Below are 14,499 nucleotides of genomic sequence, written 5' to 3' on the forward strand. Positions count from 1 at the left end.
TACAAAACACACAAGAATAAGCATAATCAAAATAGTTCCGTGCCCATGAAGAACATCCTAAATTTGGTCATGGACAATGGAACATTTTAGCCATGAAAAGGACAGCAAAATGCCCCTCTAGCTAAACTCTTTAATTGGACAGATTTCATCAATTCATAGTGCTGTCATTAGACAGAATGATTCATAGTGGAGAAACTGAACACTCTTTTAACCGTATCAACAACAACTTATATTTACATAGCACCTTTAACGAAGTGAAACGTCCCAAGGCACTTCACAGGAGTATTATGAGATTTTTTTTTTTAATTTGATACTGAGTCGCATAAGTAGAAATTAGGGTAGGTGACCAAAAGCTTGGTCAGAGAGGTAGGTTTTTAAGGAGCATCTTGAAGGAAGAAAGAGAGAGGTAGAGAGGCAGAGAGGTTTAGGCCGGGAGTTCCAGAGCTTGGGGCTAGGCAACAGAAGGCACAGCCACCAATGGCTGAGCGATTATAATCAGGGATGCTCAGGGTAGCAGAATTGGAGGAACGCAGACATCTCGGGGGCTGGAGGAGATTACAGAGATAGGGAGGGACGAGGTCATGAAAGAATTTGAAAATAAGGACGAGAATTTTGAAATCGAGACGTTGCTTAACCGGAAGCCAATGTAGGTCAACGAGCACAGGGGTGATGGGTGAGCGGGACGTGTTGCGAGTTAGGATATGATCAGCCGAGTTTTGGATCATCTCTAATTTACGTAGGGTAGAATGTGGGAGGCCAGACAGGAGAGCGTTGGAATAGTCTAGTCTCGAGGTAACAAAGGCATGGATAAGGGATTCAGCAGTGGATGAGCTGAGGCAAGGGCAGAGACATACGATGTTACGGAGTTGGAAATAGGCAGTCTTAGTTATACTGCGGATATTTGCTCGAAAGCTCATTTTAGGGTCAAATATGACACCATGCTTGCGAACAATTTGGTTCAACCTCAGACAGAAGTTGGGGAGAGGGATAAAGTCAGTGGCTAGGGAATGGAGTTTGTGGCAGGAATCAAAAACAATGGCTTCGGTCTTCCCAATATTCAATTGGGAAAATGCTGGAAACACTCAGCACGTCAGGCAGCATCTGTGGAGAGAGAATCAGAATTAATGTTTCAGGTCAGTGACCTTTTATCAGGACTGTTCTGATGAAAGGTCATAGATCTGAAAGGTTAATTCTATTTTTGCCTATCAGAACTTACATCGTCCTCTTTTGTCAGATCAAATTCTCGTGAGCTGTCTTTAAACATGGCTACATGATGGGGTCCTTCACTCAATGTCACCTGAATCAAAATAAATCCACAGAAATTATTTAATGAATATGGACCATTTTTGCACAAATAAATCAACAGTACAAACACCAAACATCAATTTATTCTTTTTTATTTTATGTATAATTGTTGAAGGTTTGCCTGCTTGAGGTAGTAATCAAAATATATTTAAAACCAATTTTGAAGCAGATGGTGCAACATTAACTTTAAGGTAATATCCTGAAGAAACCAATGTAGCTTACCATATTCAAGGGGCTCTTTATTTTACAAATGAAGCATGTTACTATGTGATAAATGAAATTTTCCACTTAGTCCTGAATTTGAATGTATATTCAATAGAACCTTTTAGTAACACAAAGTACTGATGCAGAAGTATTTGGAAAACAATCAAAAATGGAAATTAGTTTGATATTTACTATATTTCTTGGCCCTTGTTATTAAAGGTAAAACTTACACTGGAAAGTAAAGAGCTGCTTCACCCCAAAAGACAAAGATTTATTTATTTAAGTGACTGTGGCATGACTGGGAAACAAACTTATCAGCCTGAACTAAGTAATAAAAATGTGACTTATTTTTCAGACCTAGCCTTTTCCAAACCTCTTTCCAAATCCTTTCAATGAAGGTGTGAAGGCATCCCCCACCACCACAACTGCGCATGCCCCCTCATAATAGTGTAACATCTGACTTACTTTGAGCAATTCCATGGCAAATCTTTTACTTCACCAAATTGTTTCCCTACCAATCTTTCTCCACTATACCTCCTCTACTGAAAGTGCAGACTCCTTGGCATATGCAGCAGGCACCCACTGGTCTCCCAGCCAACTGCTCATTCTTTCTGTGCGTGCCTCGTGTTCACTGGTGGGCTATACTACTGTGCAAGCCTCACAGCCAATCTTAATCCTGTCCTCAACCAATATTCAATATCTAGCAGAGATTGCTGGACAGCGATCAGGAATGGAAGCACTGGTCAATTTCCTTCTTAACTGACTTGGACCATATAGCCAATTGTAGCACCCATACTGCCCCCGGGCTGAGATTAGGTAATATAGCGCAGCACAGCACCAAACTTTCAACCATGTTAGTTTGTAGGATTCAGCTACGTCAACGAGCTGTGTCCATCTCATTAGGGACCATATATACCCAATTGTTAAGCATTTATTTTCTGTTTTGAAAAAGATAAAACGGATCTCCTCTTAGCACTAACATCCCTCCCCTTTGATTAGCACAAAAATATAAATTAAAAGTTGTGTCGCTCTGACTTAAAATTTATTGTATGTTAAAAACTGGAAGTACTACAACTCAAATGCTTGCTGTAAATTTCTTTAAATGTCTACATTGCAAATAACCTTAGCTTCTGCATCAAGCCCTTGTGGCACTTTGGGTTCATAGTTCTGACATCAAAGACAACAGTCTATTTTGACTTAGTACAGGCCATAGTCCTATGCTTCAAAAAATACTAAGGAGGAATATATTACTTTTTAAGTGGCCCACAAATATTTATTCCTCTGAAATGTTTCAAATTAAGGCTCGACAAATCAGCTTGTAAATTAGAATACTTTACAAAAATGCAAAACCAATTGGTACTTATCCAAGGTGAAATACTCACACTTTCTAGTGCTTACTCCCATATTGTATAACTCTCCCTTAACAAGTTCTATCTACTCACCTTGACAGGTGCACGAGTCATCATTTCACCAGATCCTCGAGGAAATATTCTAGCTTGTGCAATCATTTCCAGAACACTGGTCTTCCCAGCACTTTGATCTCCAACTACAACTACCTAGAAGAAAATAATTTCTACTAATTAAAAGCAAAACAGTGTAAGCAGACATGAAAATCATGTATAAACATGGCTATATTTCTCAGCATCAGACATGCTGTACTACCAACTCTCATTTGTCTGACCTTATCCTAGAATATTCCTTAAATGAAGAGAACAATGACAATGTGCTACTCACCCTTGGCAGATGGTCCTGGGTGTTGTAGTTGGAATCATAGTCTGATAAAATGTCCAATACTTCGGAATACAAGTCAATCAAAGACTTCTGGAAAAGGAAGAATTTGTCTGTTTAATGTACATAATAACCTAGTACACCCAACTCGGGAGCAGCAAAACAACATTACAGGCAGCTCAAGGCTGAGGTCCAACAAAAAACCCGGTACCTAAAGAACAGGTAGTGGATGGAGAAAGCACAGGAGATACAATAACTGGCCGACAGCCATGATGTGCGAGAATTCTTCATCGCAGTCAAGGCCAACTACGGTCCAAACTCCCAAGGCCCCACCCCATTTGCTGGCCAAGAATGGGGAAACACTCATCAAGGACACCGAGGCAGTCAGGGCCCACTGGAAGGAGCACTTCGAAGATCTCCTCAATCGAGACTCTGCCTTTGACTCAAGTGTTCTTGACTCCATCCCGCAGCATGCGACCCACCACCACCTCAGTGAAACCCCAACGTTGCACGAGGTAGGAAAAGCCCTAAGACAGCTCAAGAACAAGAAGTTACGGGAGCGGATGGAATCCCTGCTGAGGCGCTAAAGTATGGCGGAGAGATGCTGTTGGCGCAGATACATGACCTCATCTCTCTCATCTGGAGGGAGAAGAGCATGCCGGGAGATCTCAGCGATGCAGTGATCGTGACAATCTTTAAAAAAGGGGGACAAGTCCGACTGCGGTAATTACAAGGGAATCTCCCTGCTATAAGCCACTGGGAAAGCTATCGCTAGAGTCCTCCTCAACCATCTTCTTCCCGTGGCCAAGGAGCTTCTCCCGGATTTCGTTCCCTACGGGGCACAACGGACATAATCTTTGCAGCACGACCCTGCAGGAAAAATGCAGGGAGCAGTGCCAGCCCTTATACATGGCCTTTTACGATCTTACAAAGGCCTTTGACACTGTCAAACGCGACGGTCTATGGAGCGTCCTCCCCCATTTCGGATGCCCCCAAAAGTTTGTCAACATCCTTCACCTGCTCCACGATGACATGCAGGTTGTGATCCTTACCAACGGATCCATTACAGACCCAATCCACGTCCAGATCGGGGTCAAACAGGACTGCGTCATCGCTCCAACCCTCTTCTCAATCTTCCTCGCTGCAATGCTCCACTTCACAGTCAACAAGCTCCTCGCTGGAGGGGAACTAAACTACAGGACCAGTGGGAAGCTGTTTAACCTTCACTGCCTCCAGGCCAGGTCCAAGATCACCCCAACCTCTGTCGTTGAGCTACAGTATGCAGACGACGCCTGCGTCTGTGCACATTCTGAGGACACCAGGATATAATCGACCTATTTACTGAGGCATACGAAAGCATGGGCCTTATCCATAAGACAAAGGTCCTCCACCAGCGTGTCCTCGCCACACAGCACTGCCCCCCAGTCAAGATCCATGGCGCGGCCCTTGACAACGTGGATCATTTCCCATACCTCAGGAGCCTCTTATCAACAAAAGCAGACATCGATGAGGAGATTCAACACCACCTCCAGTGCGCCAGTGCAGCCTTCAGCCGCCTGAGGAAAAGTGTGTTCGAAGACCAGGCCCTCAAATCTACCACCAAGCTCATGGTCTATAGAGCTGCAGAAATACGCGCCCTCCTGTATGGCTCAGAGGCATGGACCATGTACAGTAGACACCTCAAGTCGCTGGAGATATGTCACCAACGATGTCTCCGTAAGATCCGACAAATCCCCTGGGGGGATAGGCGCACCAATATCAGCGTCTTTGCCCACGTTAACATCCACAGCATTGAAGCACTGACTGGGCAGGCCACATAGTTCGCATGCCAGACACGAGACTCCAAAAGCAAGTGCTCTATGCAGAGCTCCTTCACGGCAAACGAGCCAAAGGTGGGCAGCAGAAACGTTACAAGGACACTCTCAAAGACTCCCTGATAAAGTGCGACATCCTCACTGACACCTGGGAGTCCCTGGCCAAAGACTGCCCGAAGTGGTGAAAGTGCATCCGGGAGGGCGCTGAGTACTTCGAGTTTCAACGCCGAGAGCATGCAGAAATCAAGCGCAGGCAGCGGAAAGACCGTGCGGCAAACAAGTCTCACCCAAGCCCTTCCCTCAGCGACTGTCCCACCTGTGGCAGAGTCTGTGGCTCTCGTATTAGAACTGTTCAGCCACCAAAGAACTCACTTCAGGAGTGGAAGCAAGTCTTCCTCGATTCCGAGGGACTGCCTATGATGGAGTACACCACTCTGCATAGCAGAATAGAACTGAAGTGAGATAGTCAGTCGAATAACTTTTCAACTCCATACTTCCAAAAACATCCTTTAACCTTTAACATTGAGTTAACATAACCAATGGCAAGTATCAAAGGTAAATTGGTGCATTGCTGTGAATTCTGCCAAAGGGAGGGTGAACAGCCAGTTGTCGTGGTGCACATTGGTACCAACGATATAGGTAAAAAAAGGTCCTACGAGACGAATTTAAGGAGCTAGGAGCTAAATTAAAACGTAGGACCTCAAAAGTAGTAATCTCGGGATTGCTACCAGTGCCACGTGCTAGTCAGAGTAGGAATCGCAGGATAGCTCAGATGAATACGTGGCTTGAGCAGTGGTGCAGTAGGGAGGGATTCAAATTCCTGGGGCATTGGAACCGGTTCTGGGGGAGGTAGGACCAGTACAAACCAGACGGTCTGCACCTGGGCAGGACCGGAACCAATGTCCTAGGGGGAGTGTTTGCTAGTGCTGTTGGGGAGGAGTTAAACTAATATGGCAGGGGGATGGGAACCAATGCAGGGAGACAGAGGGAAACAAAAAGGAGACAAAAGCAAAATCCAGAAAGGAGATGAGTAAAAGTGGAGGGCAGAGAAACCCAAGGCAAAAAACAAAAAGGGCCACTGAATATAAAGGGGCTGCAGGAGGGGTCAAAACTAAAAATCATGGTTTAAAAATTAGGATTAAAACACTCTACCTAAATGCACGTAGCTTTCCAAATAAAGTAAATGAGTTGACGGCACAAATCATTACAAATGGGTATGATTTGGTGGCCATTACAGAAACATGGTTGCAGGGTGGCCAAGACTGGGAATTAAACATACAGGGGTATCTGACGATTCGGAAAGATAGATAAGAAGGGAAAAGAGGTGGGGTAGCTCTGTTAATAAAGGATGATATCAGGGCAGTTGTGAGAGACGATATTGGCTCGAATGAACAAAATGTTGAATCATTGTGGGTGGAGATAAGAGATAGTAAGGGGAAAAAGTCACTGGTGGGCATAGTTTATAGGCCCCCAAATAATAACTTCACGGTGGGGCGGGCAATAATCAAGGGAATAATGGAGGCATGTGAAAAAGGAACGGCAGTAGTCATGGGGGATTTTAACCTACATATTGATTTGTCAAATCAAATCGCACAGGGTAGCCTGGAGGAGGAATTCATAGAATGCATACGGGATTGTTTCTTAGAACAGTATGTTACAGAACTTACAAGGGAGCAAGCTATCTTAGATCTGGTCCTGTGTAATGAGACAGGAAAAATAAACGATCTCAGAGTAAAAGATCCTCTCGGAATGAGTGATCACAGTATGGTTGAATTTGTAATACAGATTGAGGGTGAGGAAGTTGTGTCAGAAACGAGCGTACTATGCTTAAACAAAGGGGACTACAGTGGGATGAGGGCAGAGTTGGCTAAAGTAGACTGGAAACACAGATTAAACGGTGGCACAATTGAGGAACAGTGGAGGACTTTTAAGGAGCTCTTTCATAGTGTGCAACAAAAATATATTCCAGTGAAAAAGAAGGGCGGTAAGAGAAGGGATAACCAGCCGTGGATAACCAAGGAAATAAAGGAGAGTATCAAACTAAAGACCAATGCGTAGGTGGCCAAGGTTAGTGGGAAACTAGAAGATTGGGAAAATTTTAAACAACAGCAAAGAATGACTAAAAAAGCAATAAAGAAAGGAAAGATAGATTACGAAGGTAAATTTGCACAAAACATAAAAACAGATAGTAAAAGCTTTTACAGATATATAAAACAGAAAAGAGTGACTAAAGTAAATGTTGGTCCCTTAGAAGATGAGAAGGGGGATTTAATAATGGAAAATGTGGAAATGGCTGAGACCTTAAACAATTATTTTGCTTCGGTCTTCACAGTGGAAGACACAAAAACCATGCCAGAAATTGCTGGTCACAGGAATGTGGGAAGGGAGGACCTTGAGACAATCACTATCACTAGGGGGGTAGTGCTGGACAGGCTAATGGGACTCAAGGTAGACAAGTCCCCTGGTCCTGATGAAATGCATCCCAGGGTATTAAAAGAGATGGCGGAAGTTATTGCAGATGCATTCGTTAGAATCTACCAAAATTCTCTGGACTCTGGGGAGGTACCAGCGGATTGGAAAGCAGCTAATGTAACGCCTCTGTTTAAAAAAGGGGGCAGACAAAAGGCAGGTAACTATAGGCCGGTTAGTTTAACATCTGTAGTGGGGAAAATGCTTGAAACTATCATTAAGGAAGAAATAGCGGGACATCTAGATAGGAATAGTGCAATCAAGCAGACGCAGCATGGATTCATGAAGGAGAAATCATGTTTAACTAATTTACTGGAATTCTTTGAGGATATAACGAGCATGATGGATAGAGGTATACCTATGGATGTGGTGTATTTAGATTTCCAAAAGGCATTCGATAAGGTGCCACACAAAAGGTTACTGCAGAAGATAGAGGTATGCGGAGTCAGAGGAAATGTATTAGCATGGATAGAGAATTGGCTGGCGAACAGAAAGCAGAGAGTCAGGATAAATGGGTCCTTTTCGGGTTGGAAATCGGTGGTTAGTGGTGTGCCACAGGGATCGGTGATGGGACAACTGTTTACAATATACATAGATGACCTGGAAGAGGGGACAGAGTGTAGTGTAATAAAATTTGCAGATGACACAAAGATTAGTGGGAAAGCAGGTTGTGTAGAGGACACATAGAGGCTGCAAAGAGATTTGGATAGGTTAAGCGAATGGGCTAAGGTTTGGCAAATGGAATACAATGTCGGAAAATGTGAAGTCATCCACCTTGGGAAAAAAAAACAGTAAAAGGGAATATTACTTGAATGGGGAGAAATTACAACATGCTGAGGTGCAGAGGGACCTGGAGGTCCTTGTGCATGAATCCCAAAAAGTGCAGGTGCAGCAGGTAATCAGGAAGGCGAATGGAATGTTGGCCTTCATTGCGAGAAGGATGGAGTACAAAAGCAGGGAGGTCCTGCTGCAACTGTATAGAGTATTGGTGAGGCCGCACCTGGAATACTGCGTGCAGTTTTGGTCACCTTACTTAAGGAAGGTTATACTGGTTTTGGAGGAGGTACAGAGACGATTCACTAGGCTGATTCCGGAGATGAGGGGGTTACCTTATGATGATAGATTGAGTAGACTGGGTCTTTACTCGTTGGAGTTCAGAAGGATGAGGGGTGATCTTATAGAAACATTTAAAATAATGAAAGGGATAGACAAGATAGAGGCAGAGAGGTTGTTTCCACTGGTTGGGGAGGCTAGAATTAGGGGAACAGCCTCAAAATACTGGGGAGCCAATTTAAAACCGAGTTGAGAAGGAATTTCTTCTCCCAGAGGGTTGTGAATCTGTGGAATTCTCTGCCCAAGGAAGCAGTTGAGGCTAGCTCATTGAATGTATTCAAGTCACATATAGATAGATTTTTAACCAATAAGGGAAATTAAGGGTTACGGGGAGCGGGCGGGGAAGTGGAGCTGAGTCCACGCCAGATCAGCCATGATCTTGTTGAATGGCGGAGCAGGCTCGAGGGGCTGGATGGCCTACTCCTGTTCCTAATTCTTATGTTCTTATGTTCTTATGTTCATGAACCCAAACTTAGTGAATTAATAGGGATGATGAGAAGAATTCAAATTAATTATAAATAAATGGTATAAAGTCCTCCCTACACCTCATAGAATTATAGAAATTTGCAGCACAGAAGGAAGCTATTCATCCCATTGTGTACGTGCCGGCCGACAAAGAGCTATCCAGCCCAAACCCACTTTTAAGCTCTTGGTCCATAGCCTTGAAGGTTATGGCACTTCAAGTGCATATCCAAGTACTTTTTAAAAGGGTTTCTGCCTCAACCACGCTTTCAGGCAGTGTGTTCCAGACCCCCACCATCCTCTGGGTGAAAAAATGATCCTCTAATCCTCCTACCATCTACTTTAAATCTATGCCCCCTGGTTATTGACCCCTCTCCTAAGGTAAATAGGTCCTACCAATCCACTCTATCTAGGCCCCTCATAATTTTATACACCTCAATTAGGTCTCCCCTCAGCTTCCTCTGTTCCAAAGAAAACAACCCAAGTTATCCAATCTTTCCTCATAGCTAAAATTCTCCAGTCCAGGCAACATCCTCTGTACGCTCTCCAGTGTAATTACATCTTTCCTGTAATGCGGTGACCAGAACTGCATGCAGTTCTAGCTGTGGCCTAATTAGTGTTTTATATAGTTCAAGCTTAACCACCCTGCTCATATATTCTATGCCTCAGCTAATAAAGGCAAGTATCCTGTATGCCTTCTTAACCACCTTATCTACGTTCAGGGAATCTGTGGACATGCACTCCAAGGTCCCCCTGTTCCTCTACACTTCTCAGTGTCCTACCATTTATTGTGTATTCCCTTTCCTTGTTATCCCTCCCTAAATGCATTACCTCACACTTCTCCAGATTGAATTCCATTTGCCACTGTTCTGTCCACCTGACCAGTCCATTGATATTGTCCTGCAGTCTACAGCTTTCTTCTTCATTATCAATTATTAAGGATGAAATAGCAGCGCATTTGGAAAGCAGTGACAGGATCGGTCCAAGTCTCATGGATTTATGCAAGAGAAATCATGCTTGACTGATCTTCTGGAAATTTTTAAGGATGTAACTAGTAGAGTGGACAAGATAGAACCAGTGGATATGGTGTATTTGGACTTTCAAAAGGCTTTTGACAAGGTCCCACACAAGAGATTGGTGTGCAAAATTAAAGCACATGGTATTGGGGGTAATATACTGACGTGGATATAGAACTGGTTGGCAGACAGGAAGCAGAGAGTCGGGATAAACGGGTCCTTTTCAGAATGGCAGGCAGTGACTAGTGGAGTGCCGCAGGGTTCAGTGCTGGAACCCCAGCTCTTTACAATATACATCAATGATTTGGATGAAGGAATTGAGAGTAATATCTCCAAGTTTGCAGATGACACTAAACTGGGTGGCGGTGTGAGCTGTGAGGGGGACGCTAAGAGGCTGCAGGGTGACTTGGACAGGTTAGGTGAGTGGGCAAATGCATGGCAGATGCAGTATAATGTGGATAACGTGAGGTTATCCACTTTGGGGGCAAAAACCCAAAGACAGAATATTATCTGAATGTTGGCAGATTAGGAAAAGGGGAGGTGCAACGAGACCTGGGTGTCATGGTTCGTCAGTCATTGAAAGGTGGCATACAGGTACAGCAGGCAGTGAAGAAGACAAATGGTATGTTGGCCTTCACAGCTAGGGGATTTGAGTATAGGAGCAGGGAGGTCTTACTGCAGTTGTACAGGGCCTTGGTGAGGCCTCACCTGGAATACTATGTTCAGTTTTAGTCTCCTAATCTGAGGAAGGATGTTCTTGCTATTGAGGGAGTTCAGCGAAGGTTCACCAGACTGATTCCTGGGATGGCTGGACTGACATATGAGGAGAGACTGGATCAACTGGGCCTTTATACACTGGAGTTTAGAAGGATGAGAGGGGATCTCATAGAAACATACAAGATTCTGACGGGACGGGACAGGTTAGATGCGCGTAGATTGTTCACGATGTTGGGGAAGTCCAGAACCAGGGGACACAGTCTTAGGATAAGGAGTAGGCCATTTAAGACTTAGATGAGGAGAAACTTCTTCACTCAGAGAGTTGTTAACCTGTAGAATTCCCTGCCGCAGAGAGTTGTTGATGCCAGTTCATTGGATATTCAAGAGGAAGTTAGATATGGCCCTTACGGCTAAGGGGATCAAGGAGTATGGAGAGAAAGCAGGAAAGGGGTACTGAGGGAATGATCAGCCATGATCTTATTGAAAGGTGGTGCAGGCTCGAACAGCCGAATGGCCTACTCCTGCACCTATTTCCTATGTTTCTATGATTCAACCACATGGCCAATTTTTGTATCATCTGCAAACTTCTTAATCATACCCCCTACATTCAAGTCCAAATCATTGATATATACCACAAAAAACAAGGGACCTAGTATTGAGCCCTGCGGAACCCCACTGGAAACAGCCTTCCAGTCACAAAAACATCCATCAACCATTACCCTTTGCTTCCAGCCTCTGAACTAATTTTGGATCCAACTTGCCACTTTGCCTTGGATCCCATGGACTTTTACTTTCATGACCAGTTTACCATGTGGAACCTTATCAAAAGCCTTGCTAAAATTCATATAGACTACATCAAACACACTACCCTCATCGACCCTCCTTGTTACCTCCTCAAAAAATTCAATCAAGTTAGTCAAACACAACCTTCCCTTAACAAATCCATGCTGACTGTCCTCGATTAATCCATGTCTTTCTAGATGAAGATTTATTCGGTCCCTCAGAATTTTTTCCAATAATTTTCCCACCACCAAGGTGAGGCTGACTGGCTTGTAATTACTCGATCTAACTTTTCCTACCTTTTTAAACAACGGTACAACGTTAACAGTCCTCCAGCACCACACCTGTAGCCAGAGATGATTGGAAAATGATGGTCAGAGCCTCTGCTATTTCCTCTTTTGCTGCTCTTAACAGCCTGGGATTCATTTCATCCAGGCCTGGGGACTTACTCTCTCACTATGTTGATTTCATATATATTTCACACTCCTGCTCCCTGATTGCAACGTCTGCACTGCCCCTCTCGTGAAAACAGACATAAAGTATTCATTAAGAACCCTACCCACATCTTCCACCTCCACACACAGGTTACCTTTATGGTCTCTAATAGACACTACTTTCTTTAGTTATCCTCTTGCTCTTAATATATTTATAAAACATCTTTGGGTTTTCCTTGATTTTACTTGCCAATATTTTTTCAATTTCCTTTTTAATTTCACCCGTGCACTTTCTATACACCTCTAGGGTTTCTGCAGTCTTGAGCCCTCTTGTTACTTTTTCCCTCTTCTATGAGGACTCATGGTTATATCTCTTTACACTCAGCACGGAGCTGCTATGTATCTGATATCAGCTACAAGAACTACTGGTGACCACAGGAGTGAGGTGGATCAACCTCCTTCTGGTGGAGGTGTTAACCAGGAATCATTCAAGGTAAGATATTTTGATATTAGCATTTGCCGTGGATCAGGAAGAGCAGCATCTCGGGCTGAGCTGGGAGAAAACAGGTCCTTAGTGGGGATACAGGGAGAGCCAAATGAGAATGTGTTTTTATCTCCCTAGTTCTTTTATTTCACTACAACTCTTTCTTCCTATCTGAGTGCATCATGCTGAATCTCTGGTTCTTTTTAAACATGTTCTCCAAAACTCACTGATGTGACTTCAAGAATTCGAAAATAAAGTCAACACAGAATCAAAACTTTCCGACATACAGCCTCTGAAAAAGAATGGAGAGAAATACAATAATCTTGGAAATTCAACCTCATCCCAAATAACACATTCAGAGACCGAGAGGGACAAATTGTATGGATAAAGAAAATTTTAAGCTTGGCCAGACAAGCAGACCAAAATCTCCCCTAATGTCCTTTAAGTCAGAGAAAGATTGATCCTCCCACTACGTTTCCCTGAGCATCTGCTGGTACCTTCAGCCTTCACATTGTGACATTTCAAACACACCCTCTCAATCATCAGCAAACCAGATTTATATTTACTTGCAACGTGAACACCGCAGTAAGAGTGACAAACAGCAGGGGAGGGATTCCTAAATTGGTCTGGTCTGTCAGTGCAGAACCTCAGCAGGCGGGTACTGGTTCTTTATTTCATTGCTGTTTATGGGAGCTTACTGTGTGTAAATTGGCTGCCATATATCCGAGTGACTACATTTCAAAAGTACATCATTGACTGTAAAGTGTTTTGAGAAGTCATGAAGTTTTGAAATTCTCTCTTTCTTCATAACTAAACAGTATTAATATTTCTGCAGCAGCTAATTAAAAGTATGAACAATTTAATCATGAACTGTTGAGAAACTGAATACAAGTCAACCCAGGTTTTGGAATAGTGGTTGAAGTTTTTATATTTTCTAAATACTTGTACTGACAGAACTGAGGGAACATCTTCACCTTCATTTTCCTTTGGTGAATGCCTTTGTCATCTTTCTGAAGAACCTGTTTCCGTAGCTCTTTATTTTCTTTCTCTAGACGTTCAAGAATTCGTTGATATTTTAGCTATAAAACAGGGAGAGAGAAAAAAAGACAAAACAAAATCAATTATGTTAATCTTCACAAGTGAATCATGTCAGTTTCCCTTTACGAGCAATTTAAAAAAAATTGAAACTGCACAAATGTAAATTACTGATTTGTAAATGCATAAAACTGAATGTTACAGTTTCTACTTCAATTTCAGTTTTCAACTAAACCAGTGTTGTCCAATACATTAGCCACATGTGGCTAAATGGGAATCTAGATTTGGCTAGCTACATTTTTGATTAACTAAAAAAAGGAGTAAGAGACACGTTGTTGAGCATTGTAAATGTAACTTTTCTAAGGAGTTGGAATGACCATTTCTCAATGATAGTAAAATCTGCTTCGTGCTCTCCCTTTCCAGCTTCCACATCAGTCTGAAAGTATCGAGCCTTGGTGCATTATTGACCCATGTTAAGTTTGGAACATAATCTGATGTGTCCTCAAAAGAACATGGGAAGGTTTACCATCACAAAAAACAACTTGTAACTCAGATGACCCAACAGCTTTAGATGGTCTTAAAGTAGCAACTGTCTCCAGGACATAGCGTTTGTGCTAGTATTTACTGAGAGCTTTCTCTATCTTTTCTCCCCCAAAATTCTTGGATCCAACCTTAAGCCGAGTACATAATAGATTTGAAAGTGGGGGCAATACCCCTGACATTTTAGTTAAGCATGTTTTTTTAATTAATTCCTGGGATGTGAGCGTCGCAGGCAAGGCCAGCATTTATTGCCCATTCCCAATTGCCCTTGAGAAGGTGGTGGTAAGCCACCTTCTTGAACTGCTGCAGTCTGTGTGGTGAAGGTACTCCCACCACAGTGCTGTTAGGGAGGGAGTTCCAGGATTTTGATTATGTCAATGTTGTTTCAGGTACAACTA

General features: G+C 43.1%; 1 protein-coding gene across 6 annotated transcripts in view; it reads right to left on the reverse strand.

The window, feature by feature from the left end:
• opa1 (OPA1 mitochondrial dynamin like GTPase) overlaps nucleotides 1-14,499 on the reverse strand; it is a 130,051-nt gene that overhangs the window by 84,465 nt on the left and 31,087 nt on the right. For all 6 annotated transcript variants that reach the window (XM_070883476.1, XM_070883478.1, XM_070883479.1 and 3 more), the window contains 4 exons: nucleotides 13,501-13,605; nucleotides 3,244-3,330; nucleotides 2,952-3,065; nucleotides 1,217-1,297 (listed from right to left, as the gene is read on the reverse strand). In XM_070883476.1, the coding sequence (XP_070739577.1) occupies nucleotides 1,217-1,297; nucleotides 2,952-3,065; nucleotides 3,244-3,330; nucleotides 13,501-13,605 (387 nt within the window). The remainder of the gene's footprint in view (nucleotides 1-1,216; nucleotides 1,298-2,951; nucleotides 3,066-3,243; nucleotides 3,331-13,500; nucleotides 13,606-14,499) is intronic.

Source organism: Pristiophorus japonicus, chromosome 6, assembly GCF_044704955.1.
Source record: "Pristiophorus japonicus isolate sPriJap1 chromosome 6, sPriJap1.hap1, whole genome shotgun sequence".
Taxonomy (NCBI): domain Eukaryota; kingdom Metazoa; phylum Chordata; class Chondrichthyes; family Pristiophoridae; genus Pristiophorus; species Pristiophorus japonicus.